The sequence below is a fragment of the Oreochromis aureus genome, linkage group 3 (assembly GCF_013358895.1).
Source record: "Oreochromis aureus strain Israel breed Guangdong linkage group 3, ZZ_aureus, whole genome shotgun sequence".
NCBI classification, from domain to species: Eukaryota; Metazoa; Chordata; class Actinopteri; order Cichliformes; family Cichlidae; genus Oreochromis; species Oreochromis aureus.
The window spans coordinates 1,081,145-1,107,429 of record NC_052944.1 but is presented as its reverse complement, the minus strand read 5'-3'; the positions used below and the strand labels follow the sequence as shown (position 1 = coordinate 1,107,429).

General features: G+C 42.7%; 2 protein-coding genes across 2 annotated transcripts; both read right to left on the bottom strand.

Moving 5' to 3' along the window:
• Positions 1-1,720: 1,720 nt before the first annotated feature.
• Positions 1,721-11,622, bottom strand: LOC120438848 (ribonuclease inhibitor). The gene is made up of 4 exons (XM_039609276.1): positions 11,594-11,622; positions 6,878-7,057; positions 3,850-4,029; positions 1,721-1,790 (listed from the first exon to the last, which is right to left on the bottom strand). Exons 2-4 carry the CDS (start codon positions 7,051-7,053, stop codon positions 1,721-1,723), a joined length of 426 nt encoding a protein of 141 aa, XP_039465210.1. The 5' UTR covers positions 7,054-7,057; positions 11,594-11,622.
• Positions 11,623-18,004: 6,382 nt separating this feature from the next.
• On the bottom strand, positions 18,005-18,873 carry LOC120438515 (periaxin-like). Its single transcript, XM_039608895.1, has 2 exons — positions 18,113-18,873; positions 18,005-18,037 (listed from the first exon to the last, which is right to left on the bottom strand). The coding sequence occupies exon 1, from the start codon at positions 18,807-18,809 to the stop codon at positions 18,372-18,374; it is 438 nt and encodes a 145-aa protein (XP_039464829.1). The 5' UTR covers positions 18,810-18,873; the 3' UTR covers positions 18,005-18,037; positions 18,113-18,371.
• Between the last annotated feature and the right edge of the window lie 7,412 nt (positions 18,874-26,285).

Below are 26,285 nucleotides of genomic sequence, written 5' to 3'. Positions count from 1 at the left end.
GACACAATACACTACTTTGAACTCATGATTGAATGTTGCTGTAACAAAGCCATTAATGTGATTCAAAGTGTTCATGGTTTCCCAGCACAACAAATGATTGCACAAGTGTGACTGATCCACTTTCACAGTGTAGCCCACACTGTGTGTCACTGTGTCACAGGTGAGTCTGTGTATCCAGCTTCTATGAGGAGAACAGGATATAGTGACTGAGTCCAGCAGCTTAAAGTCTGACTCCATCCTCCATTTAAATAACTCACACCAACAACTGAACAGCTTTGCCTTTGTGCAGCTGACACTTCATTTTAATGTCCTTCTATTCTGGTTCATCTGGTTTCAGTTTCTATAAGCACACAGGTTTCATCAGTGACTCTGTGACCTCAGTAATCTTTGCTGGGCCTTAATGCTCTGAACAAAGCTGCACATCACAAGACTAAATAGAATCAGTCTTTCATTTCTCACTGCTGTTTGACTTCAGCTCTCAATGTCCCACCATAACCCATGGAAAGAATTACTGTCCATCCAGGCTCCTGAACATGAAGCTGATGAAGGTGGAGTATTGTGAGGGCTGATGGAGATGATGAGGAGGAATCCAGGAGCAGTGGGTGGATGGCAGCATCAGCATGAAGGATCAGTGTGAGAACACATCATCATCCACAAAGAAAACCAGTCTGAGTGTCTGACGCTCTTGTTAGAAAGACGCAGTCCCAGCAGTTAGCTTGTCTGCTAGTTAGCTGAGAGCTAACTCGTACATTGAATACCAAACTGTGTAAACCAGGGGTGTCAAACATATGGCCCGTGGGCCAAATCCAGCCCTTGAGATAATTTCATAGGTCAAATATTGATGAATTTTCAGGCTTGCTGATAATCAATGTGAGCACGGCTGAGATTTTATTCTGATGAGCAAACCATATGGCCAAACACTTTAAGAGACAGACTGGGATCATACCATTATGTGAAAGAAGACATGTCCCATAGACAGCAAGGTAGTGGTAGAGACCAGGTACACAGAGAAATGGGAGCTGTACTGAAATGCAAGCGTGTCAGGAAAGAGTGAAAAGGCAAAACGAGCAGCATCTGGCTGCATTTCAGTGATACTGGAGACCACAAAGCTGAGTGCAACATTTATATAGGAGATATACAGGAGACGCTGAGAGTAGGACTGATAAAATTAGAAGCTGGCTAAAGTGAGACCCATTTTTATTTCCACCCATTTTCATTGTGGAGGACAAAAGGTTTCAAACTGGTCCAGGTCTTAAACCTCACGTGTTCTTCCTAATAGCAGTAAATGGATAAAAATAAGGCTTTTATGAAAACACTGAATACAAATTGCTGCCTTTAAAAAGACTAAATGTACAGTTCAGTATTGAATACTACATAAAATAAACTATATATAAAGTGTGTCTGAATGGCAGAGATACAGAAATATGTGTCATCACTGTTTTACCATCATGTTTCTACTTAGACAATAACAAAGGCAGCAGTTCTCAGGAACTACTTCCTGTCTTGTTAACATAAGAGTATGCTGCCCTTCAAAACACCTCCACTTCTCCTCTTATTAGAGGACTGCCTTATTATTAATCTGCTAATTCTGTCAGTTGATGAAAGAAACATGCTTGATCTCACCTGAGAGTTTCCAGTGTACAGTGTGGACTCTTCAGTCCTTCAGACAGAAGCTTCACGCCTGAATCCTTCAGGTTGATGTTACTCAGGTCCAGCTGTCTCAGGTTAGAGGGCTGAGAGCTGAGGACAGAGCTTCACAGTTTCTCTCTGACAGGTCACAATGACTCAGTCTGAAAAATAACAGATAAACAATTACAAAAATAAAACACTTATGTTGAAGTGTAATGAGATACTATTATATTTAGCAATATTTAATCTTGTTTTTGTCAGGAAACTGAGCACTGATGCAGAGCAACATGTGGAGAGAATCAGAGAAGTGAAGAGAGAACAGCAGTAAAACAACACTGAATTGTTCAGTGTGCTTTTGATATCAACAAAATGTGTCAAACTTCTTTATTTTGTATTTGTTTTAGTAGAATTGATGATTATCACTTAGATAACAACCACAGGCCAGGTCTAAATTGGTAACAGTTACACCCAGAAATATTTCAGAAATGTGGACAATTTGTGCTCCAATGTATTCAGTATTGAACAAACTGAGTACCGATGACCACTTAATATTTTTGATGTTTTATTTGAGTTGTTCCACCTGATCTGTGTTAACTAGAATAAACATTTAAAAACTAAAGCTATGATCACAGATTTACTTACAGAGCTTTGTTGGAGGGTTTGACCACTGGCAGCAGCCTCAGAAGAGCCTTTTTAAAGGCTCATGTTCTCACTTAGATCATTTATTTCTACTTACATTTCTTTCTGGGAAAAATGGGGATTACTTTGAAAACAGGAACTATTTTCCCCCAAAATCCGCCCTGGATTAGTAAATCACTCCAACATGTTCTCAGGCAGAAGAAGCTGTCTTGTTATGAGGGAGAGAAGAAAAAGACTGAGGCACAGAAACTTGTTGAAAGAGAGATAAAGCAGCTAAAATCAGGTGTAAAAGTAAAGCAGAGGATGAGCTGAATAAAGGACACTCAAGGCTGGCTTGGAAAGGAATGAAGTCCATGGTGGGGATGCAGAACAAGGAGCAAAGATGAATGTGATGCTGAATCAGCAGAAGACTTGGACTCATTGGATTCCAGCTTTGATATCATTGATTTCAATGAAGAGCTTTGTGATTGTAGCAAAGGGCTGGTAGCTCTGAGAGTCACACTGATGAGGTGTCTGTGAAGGTTCTCATCATCTCAAGAGCTTAGAAAAAAAGGCATCTGGACTTCTTTAAGACGTCTTGAAGACGTTTCACCTCTCATCCAAGAAGCTTCTTTATTTCTAGGGTCAAATGGTGGAGAGTCCCAGATTAGCCTGTGTACAAACAGACTTCAGCCATATGAGAGTGAGTGTGAGTGAATGAGAGCACACAGGACACTCTGATCTCTGAATGTGTGACTCAGTGAAGAAGAGGATTGTACTGGATATACTGTGACTGACAGAGTTTAGAGAGAAAGGTGTTTGGATTAAAATGGATTAAGCTAAAGTGAACGTGCTAATGAAATCTGAACTGACTGAAATGTGAAGTGAAGATAATTCAGATGTGAAAGAGAGAAACTGATAATAAGGTGGGGCTGGAGATCAAACACCTGATTGGCTGAGTAGATATCAGATCGACAGTTTCACAGTTTCCCCTGTGGATTATAACTTTAAGAAGATGTGACATTCATCAAGGAATCCTGCTCTCCGGATTATTTCCATGAACACTGAGCTGGAACACATCTACAGTGCTGGAAGTGCCCATCTCACCACCAACCTCTCTGTGCACATTCACTGTTTAACCCTTTGTGAGACACTAAAGGTGTAAATCTGAGTATTTATCTATGTTAGTGCAAACACCTCTAATAGGTTGGTTTAGTCTTTCCAAGTCATAACTTCCCTTGGATCTGCGGTCCAGGCTCCTAAAATCATCCTAGTTTAACAAGCACTACAATCTAGAGGAGAGCTGCACTAACAGGTGTGACTGATGAGATCTGACCTGCAAGGATACTCATGTTTATGTGTATCAGGACAAGCAGGGAAGACCTGGACATCAACTCTGTCAGGCTGCCTGAGTCCGCTCACCCACATCAGCTCAGAACTCTGCATTATCTACTGAGTCAGACTCAGAGGATCAGGGATCAGAAGTTCTACACAGAGCTGAACCAGACTTCCTGTATAGAGGTCTGTGGGCCTGCTGATCCACAGTGTCAGCACAACTTTCACATCATATTCATCTCAGCACAACTAAAACATGTGACTGACCTCAGAGTTTCAAATCGACATCGTGGATTCTCCAGAAGATCACACAGCTGCTTCACTCCTGAATCCTGCAGGTTGTTGTAGGTTCCACTCAGGTCCAGCTGTCTCAGATGGGAGGGGTTGGACTTGAGAGCTGCTGCCAGATAATCACAGCTGATCTCTGACAAACCACAGTCCTTCAATCTGTATAAAGAATGAAAGATGTAAGTTTATTAGACAAAGTGTGAGCTTGAAATCATTCAGTGTTTCATCATCTGTTCAGAGCTGAAGAAGGTTCAGAATGTAGAAGTTTAGAAAATGGAAACTCCAAACAGCTGAAGCCAACAGGAAGCAGCTTCAAACAAACAATAGAAAAAAATGAATTTTTCACATTGAAGTTGTACATTTATCATAAAGTTGTCAAGTTTTGCCGTGTGAAATAAAAAAACTGAACAGGAATCCTCAGAGTTGAACCTTCTGCACAGAGGTTCAGGTTCCTCTTCAGGTCCCAAAGTGCAGAACAACAAGGTTTCAAACAGCTTCGTTCCAGCAGCCACAGAAATGCAGAGAAAATTCTTTGGATCTCTTGGTTGTGTTGTATGATGCTGTGTTTGCATATCTGGTGTCTGTGTTGCTTTGTGAGGATGGATCATCTGCTGCAGCCCCAGATAAACAGAGCTGGACCTGAACCTGGTAGCTTCACTTAGAAGACACTTGTGACGGGAACGTGTGAGAAGTTTTGTGCAGACAAGTGTTGGTTTTGAGTCTGGGACGAGGTCTCCACAGTCTTTGTGGAGGTCCACATTCTGCATACTGCCTGTGAGAAGCTGCAGACATTTCTCCTCCAAATCCACTGAGCAGCTGCTCGTGGTGGTATCAGCTTCATGTGTGCGTGTTAGCATGAAGCCTCGGTCACACTCTGCTGTGGACACGGTCACAGCTGGACGCGTGATGGACGAGTCGTCCTTCCTGTTAAACTTCTTTGAGGTGAGCTTGAAGCTGCTGCTTGGGACGCATGCACAGCTGGTTATTGTACTGCAAATGTTCTGCAGACGAGTCCACGCACTCACAACAAAGCTCAGTGTGGATGACGCTGTGCACGCTCCAATGCTGATTGGTTAGAAAGTGGGCGGGAACAGGAAGAGAGCGACAGCAGCGTTCAGCACAAACATGGAGGATCAAAGAAGAAGAACATGAGAAGCTCAGATGGAGGCTGCAGTGGACACTTTTCATTGTTTTAACACTCGCTTTCACTTCAGCTTCACCAACAACAGCACAAGCAGAGCAGCCCACTGACTGCGTGGCTGTGACGGCGCCCCCTGGTGACTGTAAACCACTACAACATGTAGAGCCGTCTGCTGCTCATTTCTCTGCCACCATCACAGGAGCTCTTTATCCTGTTCTTCACTCTCATTGGTTCTTTGTCTGCTTGTTTTTACAACAGTCATCATTGTGATTGTTCAAAGAAGACAATCAGCTGTGACTAACTGCAGCTCCTACAGCAGTGATGGGAATAACTGCTGAAGCTAATCCAGTATCAAAGCTCAGGAACCAGCAGCTCCCACCTCGTTTTCTTTGAACAACTATTTTTAGCTGCTGTGTTTCTGTGTTTCTGCAGACCTCAGACATCCTGCTGCTCTGCAGAACTGAAGCTCTAAAGGGCTCAGCCTTTATCTCCAAGAAACAAAGCTGATCATGGAGACCCAGCAGGTCAGCTGATCTGTGGACAGCACCAGCATCTTTAAGTAAGTCTGAGAGCTGAGCAGTCTTTGGAAGCCTGTCTGATAGTCTCAGAGCAGGATTTGGATCATTATTTGGCTTTTCTTCTATTATTGTGTTTAGTTTCTGCTTCACAGATATTCTCTGAGATGTTCTCTGAGATGTTTCCCACTGTTGGACAAACTTTCACAGTTTCTTCATAAAGGAGATCTCCTGTGGAGTCCATCTGTGACAATATGTTAAACACTGAATTATGATTCATATCTGAATGTACTGACTGTTAATTATTGATGAGAACATAATCAGTAAATATAAAGATGTTTGAGTTTGGCTTTGATGAATCAGAATAAAAGTAATAAAGTAATGATTTTAGAGACAGGCCTAACTCAGGCCAGCTGACAGCCTGTGTACAAACAGACTTCAGCCATATGAGAGTGAGTGTGAGTGAATGAGAGCACACAGGACACTCTGATCTCTGAATGTGTGACTCAGTGAAGAAGAGGATTGTACTGGATATACTGTGACTGACAGAGTTTAAAGAGAAAGGTGTTTGGATTAAAATGGATTATGCTAAAGTGAACGTGCTAATGAAATCTGAACTGACTGAAATGTGAAGTGAAGATAATTCAGATGTGAAAGAGAGAGAAACTGATAATAAGGTGGGGCTGGAGATCAAACACCTGATTGGCTGAGTAGATATCAGATGGACAGTTTCACAGTTTTCCCTGTGGATTATAACTTTAAGAAGATGTGACATTCATCAAGGAATCCTGCTCTCCGGATTATTTCCATGAACACTGAGCTGGAACACATCTACAGTGCTGGAAGTGCCCATCTCACCACCAACCTCTCTGTGCACATTCACTGTTTAACCCTTTGTGAGACACTAAAGGTGTAAATCTGAGTATTTATCTATGTTAGTGCAAACACCTCTAATAGGTTGGTTTAGTCTTTCCAAGTCATAACTTCCCTTGGATCTGCGGTCCAGGCTCCTAAAATCATCCTAGTTTAACAAGCACTACAATCTAGAGGAGAGCTGCACTAACAGGTGAGACTGATGAGATCTGACCTGCAAGGATACTCATGTTTATGTTTCAGGACAAGCAGGGAAGACCTGGACATCAACTCTGTCAGGCTGCCTGAGTCCGCTCACCCACATCAGCTCAGAACTCTGCATTATCTACTGAGTCAGACTCAGAGGATCAGGGATCAGAAGTTCTACACAGAGCTGAACCAGACTTCCTGTATAGAGGTCTGTGGGCCTACTGATCCACAGTGTCAGCACAACTTTCACATCATATTCATCTCAGCACAACTAAAACATGTGACTGACCTCAGAGTTTCAAATCGACATCGTGGATTCTCCAGAAGATCACACAGCTGCTTCACTCCTGAATCCTGCAGGTTGTTGCAGGTTCCACTCAGGTCCAGCACTCTGGGATACGAGGGGTTGGACTTCAGGGCTGCTGCCAGATAATCACAGCTGATCTCTGACAAACCACAGCTCATCAATCTGTATAAAGAATGAAAGATGTAAGTTTATTAGACAAAGTGCTTGAAATCATTCAGTGTTTCATCATCTGTTCAGAGCTGAAGAAGGTTCAGAATGTAGAAGTTTAGAAAATGGAAACTCCAAACAGCTGAAGCCAACAGGAAGCAGCTTCAAACAAACACAACAAGAGAAAAAACTCTGAATGTTTCACATTAAAGTCGTACATTTATCATAAAAACAGGACAAAGACTTGAAAAAGTCGTGTTTTTCCTTCCAGGAACCACATGGCTTCACTTTTAAAGGTGAAGTGTGAAAGAAATGGACATATTTGAAGTCCAACACCTTTTTCCAGTCACATGATTAAAGCAGACAAACTACAAGCTCATTTTCATTCCAACAAGTCATCTTCTGACCGTTTATTATTATTGTTATTATTCAATATTTATGGAGGATGTTTTTAAATTAGGCTCAATTATGTGACAGACATTTCATCCCATGTCAGTTTGGCCTCATCCTGGGCCGGATTATCCAGCACACACTCTGACCACAGGCCCAGGGGCCACGCACAGCTGGGCTCCATCCAAGAGACAGGAAACAAACCAACACAATAATAAAAAGCACCATGTGATCTTCTTACATCTTCAAGACAAACATAGTAAAAACATTTGTTTCCTGATAAAATGATGTGACAGGTAGAACAGAGTAAAGTGGTGGTGTTACAGCCTTTTCCCCTCTGCTGCCGAGGCTGTTAGTCTCTCCCAAACTCAGCTACAGGACTTCCAAATGAATGAAAGCAGCAGAAGTGGCTTTACAAATGAAAGAGGAAGAGGAGAAGAAGAGGAGAGGAGGCCACCCTGACCATCACTCCAGCTAAAAACATCACACTTCCATTAAAGTTGGTGAGAAAATGTTGAGCAGGATGAGCTGCTGGCTAATCTGGAGGCTGTAGCAGCAGCTCACAGTCACAGTGGATTTCCACTCATGAAAAAGCTCTGGCTGCTTCATTTCTCATCTCATATCAGAGACTTTAGTGAAGCTGTACTGTGATGCTTCCATATTCAGCCCAATGTGCTCTGTATTGTTTTATGCAGGTCATCTAAACAGGAATGAGCAGCTCATTTCAATATAAAAGGTTGGAACTGTAAAGAAAACAAACAGAGCTCATAAACTGAAACTGATTTCATTTTTTCAGCTGGAACATTTTAGTTGTTCCTTTTTCAATACATACATAATTATATTTACAGTAAGTCTTACTGGACCAGCTCTTTATCCTCTCAAGGATACTTGAGGGTGCATGGGAGTTTGCCCAACCAGTCTACATGTGTTTTGTGGACTTGGAGAAGGCATTCGACCGTGTCCCTCGGGTGTCCTGTGGGAGGTGTTCTTGGGAGTATGGGGTGTCTGGCCCATTGCTACGGGCCATTCGATCCCTATACAACCGTTGCAAGAGTTTGGTTCGCATTGCCGGCAATAAGTCGGACTCGTTCCGGTGGGTGATGGGCTCGCCAGGGCTGCCCTTTGTCACCGGTTCTGTTCATAATTTTTATGGACAGGATTTCTAAGCGCAGCCAAGTGGCGGAGGGCTTTTCGCCCGGTGGCCTCAGAATCTCATCTCTGCTTTTTGCGGATGATGTGGTTCTGTTGGCTTCATCAGGTGAAGGCCTCCAGCTCGCACTGGAACAGTTCGCAGCCGAGTGTGAAGCAGCGGGAATGAGGATCAGCACCTCCAAATCTGAGGCCATGGTTCTCAGCCAGAAAAGGGTGGAGTGCCCGCTCCGGGTCGGGGATGAGTTCCTGCCCCAAGTGGAGGAGTTCAAGTATCTCGGGGTCTTGTTCGCGAGTGATGGGAGAAGGGGCGGAGATCGACAGACGGATTGGTGCTGCGGCTGCAGTGATGCGGACGCTGCACCGGTCCGTCGTGGTGAAGAGGGAGCTGAGTGTAAAAGCGAAGCTCTCAATTTACCGGCCGATCTATGTCCCTACCCTCACCTATGGCCACGAGCTGTGGGTAGTGACCGAAAGAACGAGATCGCGGATACAAGCGGCAGAAATGAGCTTCCTCCGAAGGGTGGCTGGCCTCTCCCTTAGAGATAGGGTGAGAAGTTCGGCCATCCGGGAGGGGCTCAGAGTAGAGCCACTGCTCCTCCACATCGAAAGGAGCCAGTTGAGGTGGTTCGGGCATCTGACAAGGATGCCTCCTGGGCGCCTCCTGGGTGAGGTGTTCCGGGCATGTTCCCACTGGGAGGAGGCCCCGGGGAAGACCCAGGACGCGCTGGAGAGATTATATCTCTCGGCTGGCCTGGGAACGCCTTGGTGTTCCCCCGGATAAGCTGGAGGAGGTGGCTGGGGAGAGGGAGGTCTGGGCTTCTCTGCTTAGGCTGCTGCCCCCGCGACCCGGCCTCGCATAAAGCGGATGAAGATGGATGGATGGATGGATAAGTCTTATCATTCCCCTTTTCCCTGCCAGTCACCGCCAATGTTCCCTCTAATGTTTCATGTGTCTGAGCGAACACACAAACTCCCTGAGCGTCCCTTGGACCACTGTGAGCGACAGCAGACGTGTGCACTGTGGTCACGCCAGCATCTAATCCATCCAAGTTACATGTTTATTAAAGTAATCAAATTACAGCATTTATGTTAGACTACTTTTAATTAACTGATTTAGCCCACTTACAATGAAAATTTAAAAAAAAAATCTTGTTCATGACCTGTAGTATGTTAACATTATTGGAAGGAAAAATAACTTCAACTCCAATTTTGAAAACACAACTTTCTTTCTTCTTTTTCTTAAATAAAGCTCTGACTTGTATTATGAGTCTGTGGTCTGGGAGAGAGTCTGTAACTCTGTCTGCAACATACAGTAAATAATGACCAATGTTGGGCAATTAATTATATAGTTACTTCTTCAAAAAAGTTACTGAGTTTTGCAAACAACAAAGTTTGTTGCAATAAATACTGAATACTGTCGTTGTTATAAACAACAATAGTATTCAGGAAGAAAACCAAACATTGCAGATATTTTTATCATAACTCTGGTTTTACGGCCGATCAACACAATTTAAAAACTGGTATAAAGTCCACACTTTGTCCGTCAGTTGTTCGTCTGTCCTGCTCACATCTCCAATGGTTGGACACGTTGTCATTAACGTGGCTTCACTCCACATCAACCGCTTTGCTAAAACACCGGTGTCGGCACATAAGGACGCTGTCATAGCCTGTCAACGACGTTGATTAGCTGCGTATATACGAATGTGAATCGCATCATTGGCTGGACTATGGGATAAGGCGGCATCGTTCTGATCCCATACGGGAGCAGCCAGTCACTGACTAACACTGCAGAACAGAATTGTTAAAGTATTAATTTTAATTTCAATTGAGATTTGATTTTTTTATTGTGCGCAACACAGATTTTCTGTGTGCAGAGACGTGCCAGCAGTGCGCAATTGCACACGCGCGCAGCTTAGAGGGAACATTGGGCACCACCACAGTTCACTTCAACAAAACTTTACTTCAGATTTGTTTTCATGTTTCGATCCAGTGATGAGAGCCGTTTCCCCCATGTCCAGTCCTTGTGCTAAGCTAGGCTAAACATGTCCAGTGCCTGTCTCTGTGCAGACTTTAATCTGATGGTAATAAGGTAGAAATGGAGGAAGAAGAAAATGACTTCATCAATCAACATGCAGCTACCAACCCAAATGGTGAGGTGGTGGTTAGTTATTACTGTTGTTGATGATCCCCTACATTATCCTACATTCAAATATATTCTCCAGCTACAATAGTGTTTGTGTTCCTAACAGGATTTCATGAACGTGTTATTGTTCATGTCACATCTGTATGAAACAAAGAGGAAGTTTATCCTTCATGATCACAAACTGTTCCAGCATGTAAACCTGAGATCTGTGTGGAGCAGCTGACCTGTACGATGTGCTCAACACAAACATTATTTACCATCAGTTACTGTGTGACTGAACCACGTGGGTGTATGAAACATCGCTTTTAGTTTTAATAGCACATGGCAACATTCAGACGTGAATCTATACAGTAACACTTTGATTTGTTACAGTGAGGAGACTGTTGAAGGAACGATGAGGGAAACTGTAACAGCAGCAACAGAAACCAGGAGACAAAGCTGAGGTCTGGGTTCCTCTATGCTGCACACAGCCTCCTGCTGCTGGACTTTAGTAAACACATAAATATCTCCAAGTACACTTACTTCAGAAACTCTATTAAACTCATTACAAGTTTATTTCAGCTTTAAATTACTCACAACATCAGCACACATGAGTAAACACAGTAACTCACACAGCTACTGTTCAAGTTTAGTCATCTTTAATACAAATATACCTCATTATTATGAATCTCACAGCTACCTGCTCATTGAACTGAACAATAATTCTGTTTTACCATTAAAACAAAATATGTGACTGTAAAGAATCTTCAGACAGTAATTAAGAATCTCCTAAGCAATCCAAAGATAAGGAAAAGTTCACCTGCCAATTCTATAAAGCTTGGTTGTTTATACAATAATATCATTTAATGATATGTTTGGATCCTGACCTGAGAGTTTCCAGTGTACAATGTGGACTCTGCAGTGCAGCAGACAGAAGCTTCACTCCTGAATCCCGCAGGTCATTGTTACTCAGGTCCAGCTCTTTCAGACTAGAGGACTGGGAGCTGAGGACTGAGGACAGAGCATCACAGCTTTTCTCTGAGAGGTTACAGCCACTCAGTCTGGAAGAAAACAAACAAATTAATTAATTAAATCAGTCAAATGAAACATTTTTTAATGCCAGCATGCAATACAATTATTAGTTAACTAAATAGCTTCATTAAAACACAACTCTTCTTCCATATCAGCACTTACTCCAGGTAAGCTCCACCTGCTCCACCTTCTGAGTCCGAAGACATGAAAACAAACTGTAAATCTAGTAGAAACATGATTGGAGATCTTCTCAGATCCATTTGTACATTTAGAGCCTGATACTGAAATATAGCAGCACGGACATTCACAGCAGCAAAGGGTTCTTGCTGATCTGAGCTGGCTTGGTCCTGGCTTATTGAAGATTAAAAAAAGCGAAATCAGCTGTTCAAAACCCCACCAGGCTGCCCGCTGTGACTGAAACAATGGGACGGGTCGTGACTTCTCAAAATGGGCTCATTGAACGCAGCACGGATAAGATCTTGAAGAAGCTCATGGCGGTCGTGAGTTCTCAGACTTTGCTCTTTGAGCGCTAAACTGATAACCTCTCGGAGAAGCTCGTGGCTCTCCAATGGGAGATTGAGAGACGAGTGACGGACTGTTAGATCAGCTGTGACATGCAGTTGTTGGCACCAAAGAAAACCACCATCATTTCATGCAGCTAACATACCGGCGCCAGCTGTGGTCTCAAGGCTGGAGCTGAACATAAGTCTCACCCTGATACCAGACGGTGTTTAGACTGTTCCTTCCCATCCTAAGCATGCTTATCCCCTCCCGGTGCAGACGGTGGGTCGAGGGGACCAGCGCAAATGCTGCAGGCCCGGATGCGCTGTCTACACCGGCTGTCTCTCACCTGTTACCCATCCCTGTTGCTTGTCATGTGTTTCTATGGCGCATTAAGAGTTTTCATGTGCTCTGCGCTAAGGTCATTTTTTTCTGTTCTCAAACTGATCTCCCTGTTGGAGCTCAGTCTGGGTGGAGTTCTTTTTTCTCCTCATCTTTCCTCATGTTGTGCATTTTCCGCTGTTCAGTTCCGGGTCGCTGCTCTAGCGGCTGACCGGCCAGCTACCTAGCCTCACCTGTCTCCCCAATGTGATGTTTGTGTATTGCATGTACGGTTGGCAAGGTCAGTATCCTAATTGCCCCTTGAAAATAAATACAGTGTTCTGAATCTGAAAAGATTACAGAAGACGACTCTGTTCAGTAAATATTACGCTCATGCTGTCAAGAAACACCAAAGGTAGGTAAAACTCTGGTTGTTGCAGTTCCAGTATGACATGCTTTGTACTGCTCTGCCGCAGTTTGTGACACCTGGTGGATGAGCTGTGAAGGATGATGAAACAAACACTTCACTCAATGTTTTTCTTCTAAACTGGATGTAATTTTGGCAGCCGAGTTTTTCACAATCTGTCCCAGCTGCAAATAGGAACACAACAAATAACTAACTTTACCCACTTGGATCCTTATCATTCGAGATTGTGAAAAGATTCTCTACTCAGAGAATACTGGTGATTTTAGATGAGAGAGATGATTTGGAAGATGATGAAGGGGAAGAGTTTTCAGAACCTGAGGCCTTTTTTTTTCACTGTATAGGACAGAGAAGACAGGAAGTGAGGAGAACACAGGAAATGGTCTTGGGCAGACTCAAACCAGGCCCTGGAGTCACGACTCTAACCTTCAGTACATGGGTCACCTGCTCAGCCAGGTAAGCTACAGCAGTCAGCAGTGTGTGAGTTGAAGACAATGATGACTATAAGTCAGGTAAAAAAAAATACTTATCATCAACCAACAAGGTGAAAACAGTGAGCTTGAATGACCAAGCTTTGACCAAGCGTGGCTCACTCCTCGGTCTTCTTGCCCAAGGAGTGAACCACCCTGCATGGCTGTCAATGTGGTGCAACCAAGGCCATCATACAGTACAGGCCATCCAAGCTGATTTTTAACTTTTCCTCCCAGATACCACCTTAAAAATCATCTAGATTAGGATATGTTGGCTGATCTGGATTGTGTTCTAGATCCAGTCACAACAAACAGAGCTGTTGTGTGTCCAAGGTGAACAGGAAGAATATATACATGCATAAAGTCAATAAAGTCAGAAGGTTTGCTTTAGACTGTGCTGCAGTTTATCATCAAACAGGCACCATGCTGCCAATAAATGGCATCAAGTCTGACTTTAGTTTTTTCTTTTTTTTTAATCAAGATTAAATTTTATAGCAACCACAGCAGAGATGACCAGGGAAGGTGTGCTTGAGGGGATAAAGCAGCTGGTTTCAGACTGAAGATAAACTGAGGTGCTGCACCCAAGTCTGCAGGTTCAGGGAGGGACAAACATCTGCTGCAACCAGACTGGAGTGAGAGGAGAGAGCAGGCCAACAACAACAAAGAAACAACAAACACACTGTGGAGGACCGAAGCAGAGATTAAAGTGGAACTAAGGATGTTTCTCTGGCTGCCATCATTCACTGAGTAATTCAAATGCTTTAATGCAGGACCCACCATGCATGTAAAAGCAAGTGTTTCACCAACATTTGTGACTAAAAATAGACCTGCAGTAGAAATGTATCTAGGAGCATGCATGTGAATATAAAGTATCACAACATCAGGCACATGCAGCCTAAGTGTTTAAACAAAGACTGATAACATAACAGCAGCAGTGATGTCAGAGTTTATGGTGGATTCAGCGTCTCGAGTGCACCGAGTTCTGGAGGCATCAAAGAGGTTACAGTTGTATTGGAGAAATCCCAAAACTTTAGGATACAAATTCATACAAAGAAAGTCTGGTGAAATAAATTACTGACACAGTTGGATGTTAAAGTAAAGACATGAGTACAAATGTACTCACAGAGCTTTGTTGGAGGCTTTGACCACTGGCAGCAGCCTCAGAAGAGCCTCCTCTGAAGCAGAGTATTTCTTCAGGTCAAACACATCCAGATCTTTTTCTGATGACAGTAAGATGAAGACCAGAGCTGACCACTGAGCAGGAGACAGTTTATCTGTGGAGAGACGTCCTGATCTCAGGGACTGTTGGATCTCCTCCAGTAGAGAACGATCATTCAGTTCATTCAGACAGTGGAACAGATTGATGCTTTTCTCTGCAGACAGATTCTCACTGAGCTTCTTCTTGATGTACTGAACTGTTTCCTGATTGGTCTGTGAGCTACTTCCTGTCTGTGTCAGCAGACCTCGTAGGAGAGTCTGATTGGTCTGCAGTGAAAGACCCAGGAGGAAGCGGAGGAACAAGTCCAGGTGTCCATTTGGACTCTGTAAGGCCTTGTTCACAGCACACTGGTGGAGAGATTGAAGTTTTCGTTTGTTAAATAATTTAGATTTCTTGGAGGTTGTTTGTTGTTGTTCCAGCAGATTGAGTCCAGAGTTGATGAAGGTCAGATGGACATGAAGAGCAGCCAGAAACTCCTGAACACTGAGATGAACAAAGCAGAACACCTTGTCCTGGTACAGTCCTCTCTCCTCTTTAAAGATCTGTGTGAACACTCCTGAGTACACTGAGGCTGCTCTGATATCGATGCCACACTCTGTCAGGTCTGATTCATAGAAGATCAGGTTTCCTTTCTGCAGCTGATCAAAAGCCAGTTTTCCCAGAGACTCCATCATCTTCCTGCTCTCTGGACTCCAGTGTGGATCTGTCTCAGCTCCTCCATCATACTTGACCTTCTTCACTTTGGTCTGAACCACCAGGAAGTGGATGTACATCTCAGTCAGGGTCTGGGGCAGCTGTCCTCCCTCTCTGGTTTCCAGCACATCCTCCAGAACTGTAGCAGTGATCCAGCAGAAGACTGGGATGTGGCACATGATGTGGAGGCTTCGAGCTTTCTTGATGTGGGAGATGATCCTGCTGGCCTGCTCCTCATCTCTGAATCTCTTCCTGAAGTACTCCTCCTTCTGTGGGTCAGTGAACCCTCTGACCTCTGTCACCATGCCAACACAGACACGAGGGATCTGATTGGCTGCTGCAGGTCGTGTGGTTATCCAGAGGCGAGCAGAGGGAAGCAGTTTCCCCCTGATGAGGTTTACCAGCAGCTCATCCACTGAGGTGGACTTTCTAGGGTCAGTTAGGATTGTAGTTTTGTGGAAGTCCAGAGGAAGTCGACACTCATCCAGACCATCAAAGATGAACACAACCTGGAAGTCTTCAAAGCTGCAGATTCCTGCTTCTTTGGTTTCAGTAAAGAAGTGATGAACAAGTCCCACCAAGCTGAACTTTTCCTCTTTCAGCACATTCAGCTCTCTGAAAGTGAATGGAAATATGAACTGGATGTCCTGGTTGGCTTTGTCTTCAGCCCAGTCCAGGCTGTATTTCTGTGTTAAGACTGTTTTCCCAATGCCAGCCACTCCCTTTGTCAGCACTGTTCTGATTGGTTCGTCTCTTCCAGGTGAGGCTTTAAAGATGTCTTCTTGTCTGATGGTTGTTTCTGGTCTGTCTGGTTTCCTGGATGCTGTTTCAATCTGTCTGACCTCATGTTCATCATTGACCTCTGCAGTCCCTCCCTCTGTGATGTAGAGCTCTGTGTAGATCTGATTCAGAAGGGTTGGGCTTCCTGCTTTAGCGATGCCCTCAAACACACACTGGAACTTCTTCTTCAGAGCAGATTTAAGGTTACGTTGACAAACTGCAGCTGGAAGTTCTGAATGAGAAGAAAAATAAACACTCAATTCCAAAAAGAACTAATCTTTAAAACATGTTGCTCCATCTTCCATCTCTGGAAAATGTTCATTTATCCAGCAGCTTAAATCTTTAGATAAATCCTCTTACTGCTCTGCAGACGGTCAGCCAGCTCCTCCTGCTTCATTCTCCTCAGGAAGTCCACTGTGATCTTCACAAATGCCTCTCTGCTGCTGCTCCTCTGACTCTCTAAGCATTCTGGGTAATCTGGACTCAGAACCTTCTGGATCTTCTTCAGCTCGTTCTTCACAAAAGTGATGATGTTGTCCTCCAGCAGCTGGAACAGAATATTTATGAATGAGCCGATCAGACTGAAATCATGGAGCCAAACATCAGATCCATGTTGGACACACTGACACTGGTCTACAAAGAGCAGCATGGAGATGACTGTGGACAGAACAGATGTAACAGTAGTTGTTGTACATGTACAGACCATAAATATGGAGTCCAGCTGTGTTTGATGCTGCTGGGCAGACTGACCACTGGGAACCTCTGAGCTCTGCTGGTCCACTCTGTGGAGGAACCATGAAGGATTAGATCAACACAGGATAAAGATCCAGGAGTTTCTGCTCAAATAACTTCATCTGAATCAAGTTTGTCAAGTTTTAAACTCTCAGATTGTGAACATATCAGTAATTTTCAGTCTGTTTTCATGGACGTCCTTTCAGTGGTGATGTCAGGGAGGATTTTGAAGAAGCTCATTAAACTGAACCATCAGCAGATCACTGCTCCAACACCAGAACATGATCCGAGGTCTCTCCACCACCAGAACACCAGCTTTACTAACGTGGTAGATCAGTGTAGTACAGATCAGTAACTGATGAGTCATTTGATCAAAATCACTGAGTGCTTCACATCTGACCCTCTGATGCTTCTGTGGACATTTTGCATATTTAATGAATGTCTGACAGTTTTACATTCATTCTATGAATACAGTGAAATGTTGTGTTATTGTCTCCATGTTTTTTCCAGCATCATAAATTCTTAAGTTCAGAAAATTAGATTCTTTTTTCACAGTTGAAAAACAACAACATTTATTCTCTATTGAAATCTGCATCGTCCACTCCAAAGGTCACAATCTGAAGGTAACATCTGGTTTTGTTCCCTGTGATTAACTCTGAGCATCAGTATGGTGGGATTATCCACTACATCCACACCACTGTGGTTCAGTGTTGTCCTGATGGAGTAACAGCAGCCAGTATGATCCAGGCTTTAGCTGCTGGGTCTCTGTGTGACCTCTCAGACTGTTTCACAGATCAGACACAAAGAGAATCAGAGCAGCTCTTTAAAGACAAACATGAACCCACTCAGGTCACACTTTCCCCACAGATATGAGCATCACTGTCCTCAAACAGCAAATGACCAAGTCGAACATTTGGATCTTTTCTCTTTGTTTTCTTTTTATGAATCTTTGTAACAATCTGAGGATGTTTCAGGTCAGATTTATCCAGGAAACACAAACATGTAAAGGAGTCATCACAGCTCTCTGACCTCGTTGGTCCAGGTTCACCACTGAAGAATGGATCATGATCTTTGGACCGGTCACTCCTCACAGACGGACAGCTGGACCCTGCAGACTCTGCTCTGTCCTCCTCTTCCTCCATCATCATCTTCATTCAGTCTGAGAGGTAAACCACAAACACTCAGTGAGTTCACATTAACAGAAGTCACTGAGTTACAGTCGCTGACCTCTGACCTTTCATGTAACCTAGAAACCAGGTCAATAAGTCTGTAGGTTCAGTCATCCAGGTCATGTGATCTAAGGAGCTTGGAGAGAAAAGAGACGTCTTTAAGTTTCTGGAAGACGTTTCATCCAAGAAGCTTCTTCAGTTCTACACCAAACGGTGGAGAGTCCCAGATATTTAAACCTGAGAGGGAAAGAGACGCTCACCATTGGTCATGTGATGAGTCACATGATCAATAGTGGGTCAACAATATAACAACAATATAAACACTTATTTCAAGGAGGAAACTGAGAGCCTGTTCACCAGGAGCACAAACACCTGGATCACAAACATCTTGAGCACAGACATCTGGAACACAGACATCTGGAGCACAAACATCAGGAGCACAGACATCTGGGGCACAGACACCTGGGGCACAGACACCTGGAGCACAGACACCAGGAGCACAAACATCTGGAGCACAGACATCTGGAGCACAGACACCTGGAGCACAGGCACCTGGAGGACAAACACCTGGAACACAGACACCTGGAGCACAAAATCCAGGAGCACAGACACCTGGGGCACAGACACCTGGAGCACAGACACCTGGAGCACAGACATCTGGAGCACAGACACCTGGGGCACAGACACCTGGGGCACAGACACCTGGGGCACAGACACCTGGAGCACAGACACCTGGAGCACAGACACCTGGAGCACAGACATCTGGAGCACAGACACCTGGGGCACAGACACCTGGGGCACAGACACCTGGAGCACAGACACCTGGAGCACAAACATCTGGAGCACAGACACCTGGAGCACAAACATCTGGAGCACAGACACCTGGAGCACAAACATCTGGAGCACAGACATCTGGAGCACAGACATCTGGAGCAGCATGTCGATGCTGTTGGTTGAGATCCTGAAGACTGAAGTCCAGGCAGCTCCAGCAATGATCCACTGATGTGTTTTTATTCCATGTATGAATGTTGTTATTGACAGAGATGAAGTTTGTGTGTCAGTGATGCAGTGACTGTTGCTGTTACCTGTACAGGCTGGTTAGACTCTATGAAACAGATCATACAGATCTCTGCATGTTAGAAGAGACTATTAAAGGTCATGAATGAGACAAAGGCAGGGAGGCGTCCTTTACAGCTAAACAGCAGAGTGAGAGAACAGCCAGCACCTCCACATTTATCACATACAGCACATGTATGATACTGACAGGGATGATAAGAATTTAGTGATTCCATCATTGATATTACTTATTGATTCTCAGTAGCTCTGCTCTGACAGTCACCACCATCACTGAGCAGCATATCAAAGACATTTGTGCGCATTAACTGCATGTTGTGGGTCAGATGTTTGTGCATGTTGGAGGCATTTCCTCTTTGTTGTGATCAGTGTTGGTCATGTAATATTTAAAGAAATTAGTTTACTGCTGAACTGTATATAACCACCATCCTTAACATTGTATTAATTATCATTCATCAAAGCGTTTATTGAAGCTGCTGCCATTATGTTATAATTTATATTATAGGGGTTATCATAATCAAATATTAACATGTTTATTACAGGTGCAGTTATAACTACTTTAAAAGGATTGAGTTAAATATATATATCAAAACTCATATGCTGAGTATATTGTTACAGTACAATAGTAGCTGAGCAAAGGCCTGAATGTATTCAGCTTCTTGTGGTATTTGAGTTTGCCTAGCAACAGGTGACAGCAGGATGTCCAGTCCATGGTGACCTCAAAGGCCTTAGATCATCACCATATTCGGAAAAGGATGCCAGAAAGAGGAACCTCTGTGTTTGCATTTAATTCTTAAAATACATGAATGTTCTGTACATGCAAATTATGTGCTTGTAAACGCAAGAAGGGGCGTTACAATACCCTGATGTTATAAAAGCAATCTAGAGTGTATTTTGGGCAGAGATGTACAACTGTTTTGCAGTTTGCACCTCTCCACGCTGCGTGCATTAAAATCAATTGTTTGAACGACCTCTTCTGGACTATCATTGTTTTACTCTCATCCTCAATTTCGAACCCGTAACATTTGGTGCATTGGCCGAGGGTTGAGTAGAGTGAGTTGGAGGTTGAGACCGAGAGGGTCTGAGGTGCTCAAACGGGCAGACACGAGTCAGTGGTCGAAGTGAGTTGACATAAGCCGGCTTATTCAAAGGTAAGGCACTACCTGTTGAATTATTTCCAAACAGTGCTGAATTGGTTCTGACAAAATTGAAAGTCTACTCACTGAAATTACTGGTAAAGGTCTGTTTTGATTTTGGTGAAAATCTCATGAGAATTGAAGTTGAAGTAATGATAATGAAACGTTGAAAATAAGTAAAGAGAATAAGGGAAAATAAGTAAAGAGTAAAGAGAATAAGTGTATTTAAAGCAGTTGGACTGCAGAGAGAATTTAGAGTTATAGGTTATTGGCGAAGTGTTTGTGACAGCAAAGTCTCAATTGAATATAAAGCCGGGCTTGGACACCAATATAGTTGGTTTTGTGGGGTGTCTTCAAAGTAATTAAATTTTTGTAGTATGGGATTCTGGGAATTCTGAGAAGTGCATTGTTCGGAGGTGACGCTCCAAATTTACTGGCGACGGTCGTGAATTCCTTGGGAAGGGATAGTCCGATTGGCAATCGTGGGCAACTGAGGACGGCCCAAAATAGCTACTGACTAGGTCAGTTTACCGTCCGGGGCGGTGGTTTGCACTTTTTTGGTCAGTAGAAACCGGGTTTCGGGCGTGTAACTTGTAACTTAAAGCTTCAGGGAAGCCTGGGATGTGAAATGCCCCAAAATAGAGCTTCTCGGCAGGGGTTGAGTTGGTTGACGCTTTTAAATTGTGTTAGGGCATTAGATATGTGACCACGGCCCGGGGCCGAGACTGGTTAAATTGATCACAAAAAACTCAGGGAGTTTATCGGTCGGACCGTTAACTTAAATTCTCGAAATTGTGTAGGTTTTGAAATGAGAGGCCTAAAATCTGTGCAGTTGTAATCATAGGACGTCTGTGTATATATATTAAGAGACTTGTCTGAGTCTGTGAGTCAGGCTGGTATTATTTTTAGATTGTGTGTGTGTGTGAGAATGCAAATAAGGCAGCTGAGAGGTGCATAGAGTATGAGGAAGTTAATGGAGACTGCTACACATTGCTGATGCCTGTATTTAAGACGCTGGTTTTGTTTATTACAATATTGTAAGTAAAGTTTTATTTCTTGCCATGACTGTATGACTTTTTGCGGGGTTTTGAGATAGGATATATAAACTGTTGATACTTAAGACCGTTATCTGGGTTCTGAGAACTGAAATTGAATTTGAGATAATTTAATTAATATAGATGTCTGTAAGCGATGTGTGTTTTGGGGTGTCGAAGTAAGATGTTTTAGGATTTTTGAATGGAGGTGTATGCTATATTTTCTGGTTTGGATTTGAGGTAGGTAACTGGCTTTACCTTCATTATTATGCTGACGCCAGTAACTGCCAGCGAGCCAGTACAGGTCCAAGTGGAGGTGTTTGTTTGATGTGAGACAGAAGACGCAGAGTTTGAGTCGGATAGAATAGTGACTCTAACGGAATTAGAGTTTACCAACTTCCTGGATGATTGTTTGTACCTAGTCGGAACTTTAGACCACTTTGTGAGACAGAACAACAATGAGAGGAGAGAGTTTTAGCAATAAAGACTGTGGGGTTTTAGTTTTCCAGTTATGTGTGTGCTGTGAGAATGGTTAGAGGGTTGAATTGTTGTTATTAAATTTGCTGATTTTGCTGATTCATTATAGCATGCCTGTAGAATACTCTTAGGGAAGCGTATTTTGACTGATCTGCACTGGGGGAAGTTCTGTCAGTATTAGATTTGAGTGATTATGTGTGATTTGTACCAAATAGTAAATAAATAATAATAACACTAGGGAGATTTATAGGAGAATGAGTGAAAAAGTGGAAGTCTGAGAGAAAAGGCAGTGTGTGTGAGACGATTATGAAAGGATTGTGTGAATGAAGAAAAAAAAAAAAAAAACTGACAAATGCAAAATTAGTATACTTAAAAGTGTGTGAGAAGAGGGTGTATTATTTTAGATCAAGACTTAGTAAAACTACATAGACAGACGAGTTAAATTCTGAGAAGATGAAGCGAATGCATGTTTAAGTAAAAGTAATAAAAAGACATTAATTACAGGTTTTAGAAAAAGGACATACCGAGAGAAATAAATACATGAACTGATAATTACATTAATGAATTGAAAACGCACGTACACAAACTGTTACATGTGAAATTATTGTTGGAAAGTTAATACACACATGAAATAAAGAACGCAGTTTACACTCCTTTGATTTCCAGAGTCAGTGTGTCCCCTCCCCTCATAGCACCTGTGCCCACTTGGCCCCCGTATCAGGCGAAGCATGGAAGGCTGGACAGCCCATGACGGGTAAGATCCCACCTCGAAACCCTGGGACAACCTAAGGCAAGGCGCAGTCACGATTGCTTGAACCTAGGTCCCGGAGTGAGCTTGGACTCACTGGAGGAGACGGGACTACAAGGGTAAAGCCGCTGGGGCAGAGGGGGAAACGTCATTAACAATGACGAGTGATGAGCCAAAGAGGGGAGACACTCACTGTCTTTCAGGGTGAATTGTTCCCTGAACCTGAAAATCAAGCTCTAACTTCTGGCTGAGGACAAGGAATGCGGTTATTTCAGGAGGGAGATCAAATTTGGGAAAGAGAAAAACTGACTGTTTAAGTGGAACCTTGTGAGGGAGTCTGAAAAAAAAAAAAAACACGAAAAGAAACATATACATAATCACACACACACAAATAGAAAATGCATTAACCTTAGAATACAAAAGAGCTCATGAAGATCAGATAGCAGGTTTAGCATAGGAGTCTGTTTATCATGTTGTCCAACTCGCTTAGTGTGTAGTAAGTTTTCAGAAGAGAAAATTTAGAATTTAGTGTTGATGGTGTGCAAGTTGTGTGGCGTTTAACGAGATTTTCTGTGTATTGAGCAGGTGAGGTGATGTTAGTTGACCTGAGAGAGTCAGGACCCTGAAGAACTTGTGGCAAAATGTTCTGTGTTTAAGATTGTTGAGGTTGTTGTTGTAGTGATGGGTTACTTCTATCGGTTAGATTTGTGTTGTTTTCTTATTTTAATAGAGGGAGTTTTATCAAACATGCACATGTCTAAGGGGTCCATCATTTTGTAACAGTGCACTTAGAAAAACCTGTCAGGTGATTTTGTTTTGTGTTTTGATGAGCTAATAATCAGCTCTCTTTTTCTCATTTTTGTTCTAAGCAGGCCTGCAAAAGAGTGGATAACAGCGCTGAAAATTCTCGGTGACCTTCTCCAGATTACAATGGGCAGAGGAGAAGGCTAAGTCTCTGTCTAAAAAGGATTGCCATGAGCCAATCCAGTCTAAAAGCAGAAAGAACTATTTTCCTAAAAACAAAGTAAAACAAATAAATGAGTTGATGTTGCTGAGAGTGAAGACTGAATATTTGCGAGATAGTCTCCACTGTCAGCAAGACCTGATGTTAATGTATGTGAGTGAATGTGTGTAAATGGATGGTGACTGGACGGACGAGGCAGACCATAGGTTGGACCGACTGGACACTGACAAAAGACTGGACTAAGGTTGGACACATGACTGATAATTGTTCTGTTTTAACTTTTCTTTTATAACACAGGTTGGATCATGAGTGGGGAAACTGAGTATAAAAGGTGATGTACTGGTTAACACACAGGCTTTTGTTTCTAGGACGTTTCAAGGATGCAGGCTGTGGATGGAGCCAAGAAAGGATTTGACATGATGATTAATTTGATTTCATTCCTTAAACACAGGTTTGAAGCTCCGGAGCATTTATACATAATATGGTAGGACTAAACTTTTCTTTTAATTTCCTAACCTGAGTGAAGGATTTTGAGTTTGTAACACATGAGATGTGTCACAAAAAGGGGGGTGTTAATATATGCGATTAGCTACATGAAATGTGCTCTTTTAGGGTTACTAAGCAGATGTTAGGTGACCTTTACCTAACAACCTTTGTGATGATAAACTTGTTTACCGACTTGCTCTCTGGTAGAACATACAGACTTAGGAAAGGGGAACCTCAGCTCTGAGTTCTGAGAATAACTCTGGTATCTTTGTAAGTTGATAGGAAACGTCGAGACAGCCAGATAGGGCAAATGTGTTAGAGCTTGTAATTAAATGTGGGACTTGAAAAGAGGAAGCAAATTTGGTACAGGACGTACTTGAGATGATCAGATGAGAGAAGGGGAAGGTCAGGAATAGTTTAGATTAAGATTGAAAAATTAGATTGGGTGAAAGGGGGGTGTAGCAAGTAGATTCAGGGCAGCTCACAGCCCGGCGTAAACGCAAGGTGCTGTCACACAGCTTAAGTATTTGGTTGATTTATTTTATGACAAAATAATAAGGAAATATTAAAAATATACAACACGTTGAGGAGATCTCTTTTGTTATATTTTAGTGTTTAACATGGAAGATGCCTCTCTGGAGCTTCTCTCCTGATGCTACCCCACCAAAAGACGCTTATCCATAGAGACTATGTCAGCTCCCAAACAGATAACAACAAACCAAGACTAGCAATAAACAATCTAAACATAAATAATAACAAATAAAGAACAATACAGAATCCAAATTTGAACTGAAGAATAAAATAGTGAAATGTGGATTATTAAATATTAGGTCTCTCTGTTAAAAAAAAAAAAAAAAAAAATCTCTGTTCGCTGACGCCAAGCGGTCGCAGCAGATGGCTGCCCGTACCTGAGCATGGTTCTGCCGGAGGTTTCTTCCTGTTAAAAGGGAGTTTTTCCTTCCCACTGTTGCCAAAGTGCTTGCTCAATAGGGGGTCACAAGATTGTTGGGTTTTTCTCTGTATCTATGAAGCGCCTTGAGGCAATTTTTGTTGTGATTTGGCGCTATATAAATAAAATTCAATTGGATTGTATTGAAGTGAAGTTAAAATGTTATAAAATAGGAATTAGTTAATCTCTCAAGGGAGAAATGAAAAACGGGGACTGGTGTTAAGATAATGAGCAGATACACATTAAAACATTTATTTTATTCCTGTTTTATGTACTTTAATAATGAAGGCTGGCTTGTAGAGCAAGGCCACCTTTTACTCACAAACAAGAGCTCAGCCAGACTGAAAAACAGGAAGTTTTAGTGCACAAGGCATATTAATAAATATAGACATAAAAAGAGGAACTCCCCATATAAACAACGTTGAAAAATGTGTGAAGTATAAAGTACCGAAATAACACTATATAAGTCACAGCTGATGATTGTAATGTTAGAGAGCTCTTGCAACTGGCGTCTGAGCTGTGCAGAGGTCGCTCTTAGGACAGGTACTTATGTAGGTTAGCATGAGGTTGAGTCCAACAGAAGCAAGGCACCCTACATGCGCACAGCATGCAGCAGGGGTGGCCAAAATAATATAGGAAACAGCACATGTAGGGAGAGAACACTCACTAAAAGTTCTGACTACACATAGTGTGGTGGCATATGTGAACTCGCAGGCGTTCACTATGACATCATTAGCACAACAGAGACTGAGTAAAGTTTTAGATGCTCGAAATCTGACATTTACACATGAAGGAATCAATATGGCAGATTTAATGGGATTAGGAGGACCTAATTATTGTACTAAGAAAGCAGAACTTGAAGGGAAAGTCAGGGAAGATTTAAAAGCAGGACCTGTTGGGATTGGGGATTTAGAGATTTTTTATTGCTATCATATAATCTGCCTTAGGATGACTGTATTAATAACATGTTGTACAGTATTATTTTATGTTTGTCATAACAGTGATGTCTCTATTTACAGGTTGAGTTCATTTTATACACAATGCATAACTGTGCTGGTTTAGAGTTGATGTTCCGTCCAAACAGGTTTTAAGCTTCACTGGTGAGAGTGTCCAGGTGATACATGTTGAGGGAAGATGAGAACATAGCAGGTTAATTGCATGCATGCTTACAGTACACACATGATTTAAACATAGGCGAGGCCAAAGGCCTGGACTTGATGCAGCTCCTAACTTGCAGGAATGGCGTGGAGTGTAATGAATGAATGCAAAATATGCTTACAGACACAAACATGATATAGATTTATTTTACAGAAAATAATTTGCAAATCAGGGATTTTATGTTGATTATCATATGCTTACTTATGTACACA

Bases quoted from the DNA above. Each gene is read 5' to 3' on its own strand.
- LOC120438515 (XM_039608895.1), bottom strand. From the start codon at position 18,809: ATGTCTGTGCTCCAGGTGTCTGTGCTCCAGGTGTCTGTGCTCCAGGTG.
- LOC120438848 (XM_039609276.1), bottom strand. From the start codon at position 7,053: ATGAGCTGTGGTTTGTCAGAGATCAGCTGTGATTATCTGGCAGCAGCC. The intron at 4,030-6,877 runs GTCAGTCACATG...TTCTTTATACAG, and splicing joins TGTCGATTTGAAACTCTGAG to ATTGAAGGACTGTGGTTTGT. The intron at 1,791-3,849 runs GTCAGTCACATG...GTTATTTTTCAG, and splicing joins TGTCGATTTGAAACTCTGAG to ACTGAGTCATTGTGACCTGT.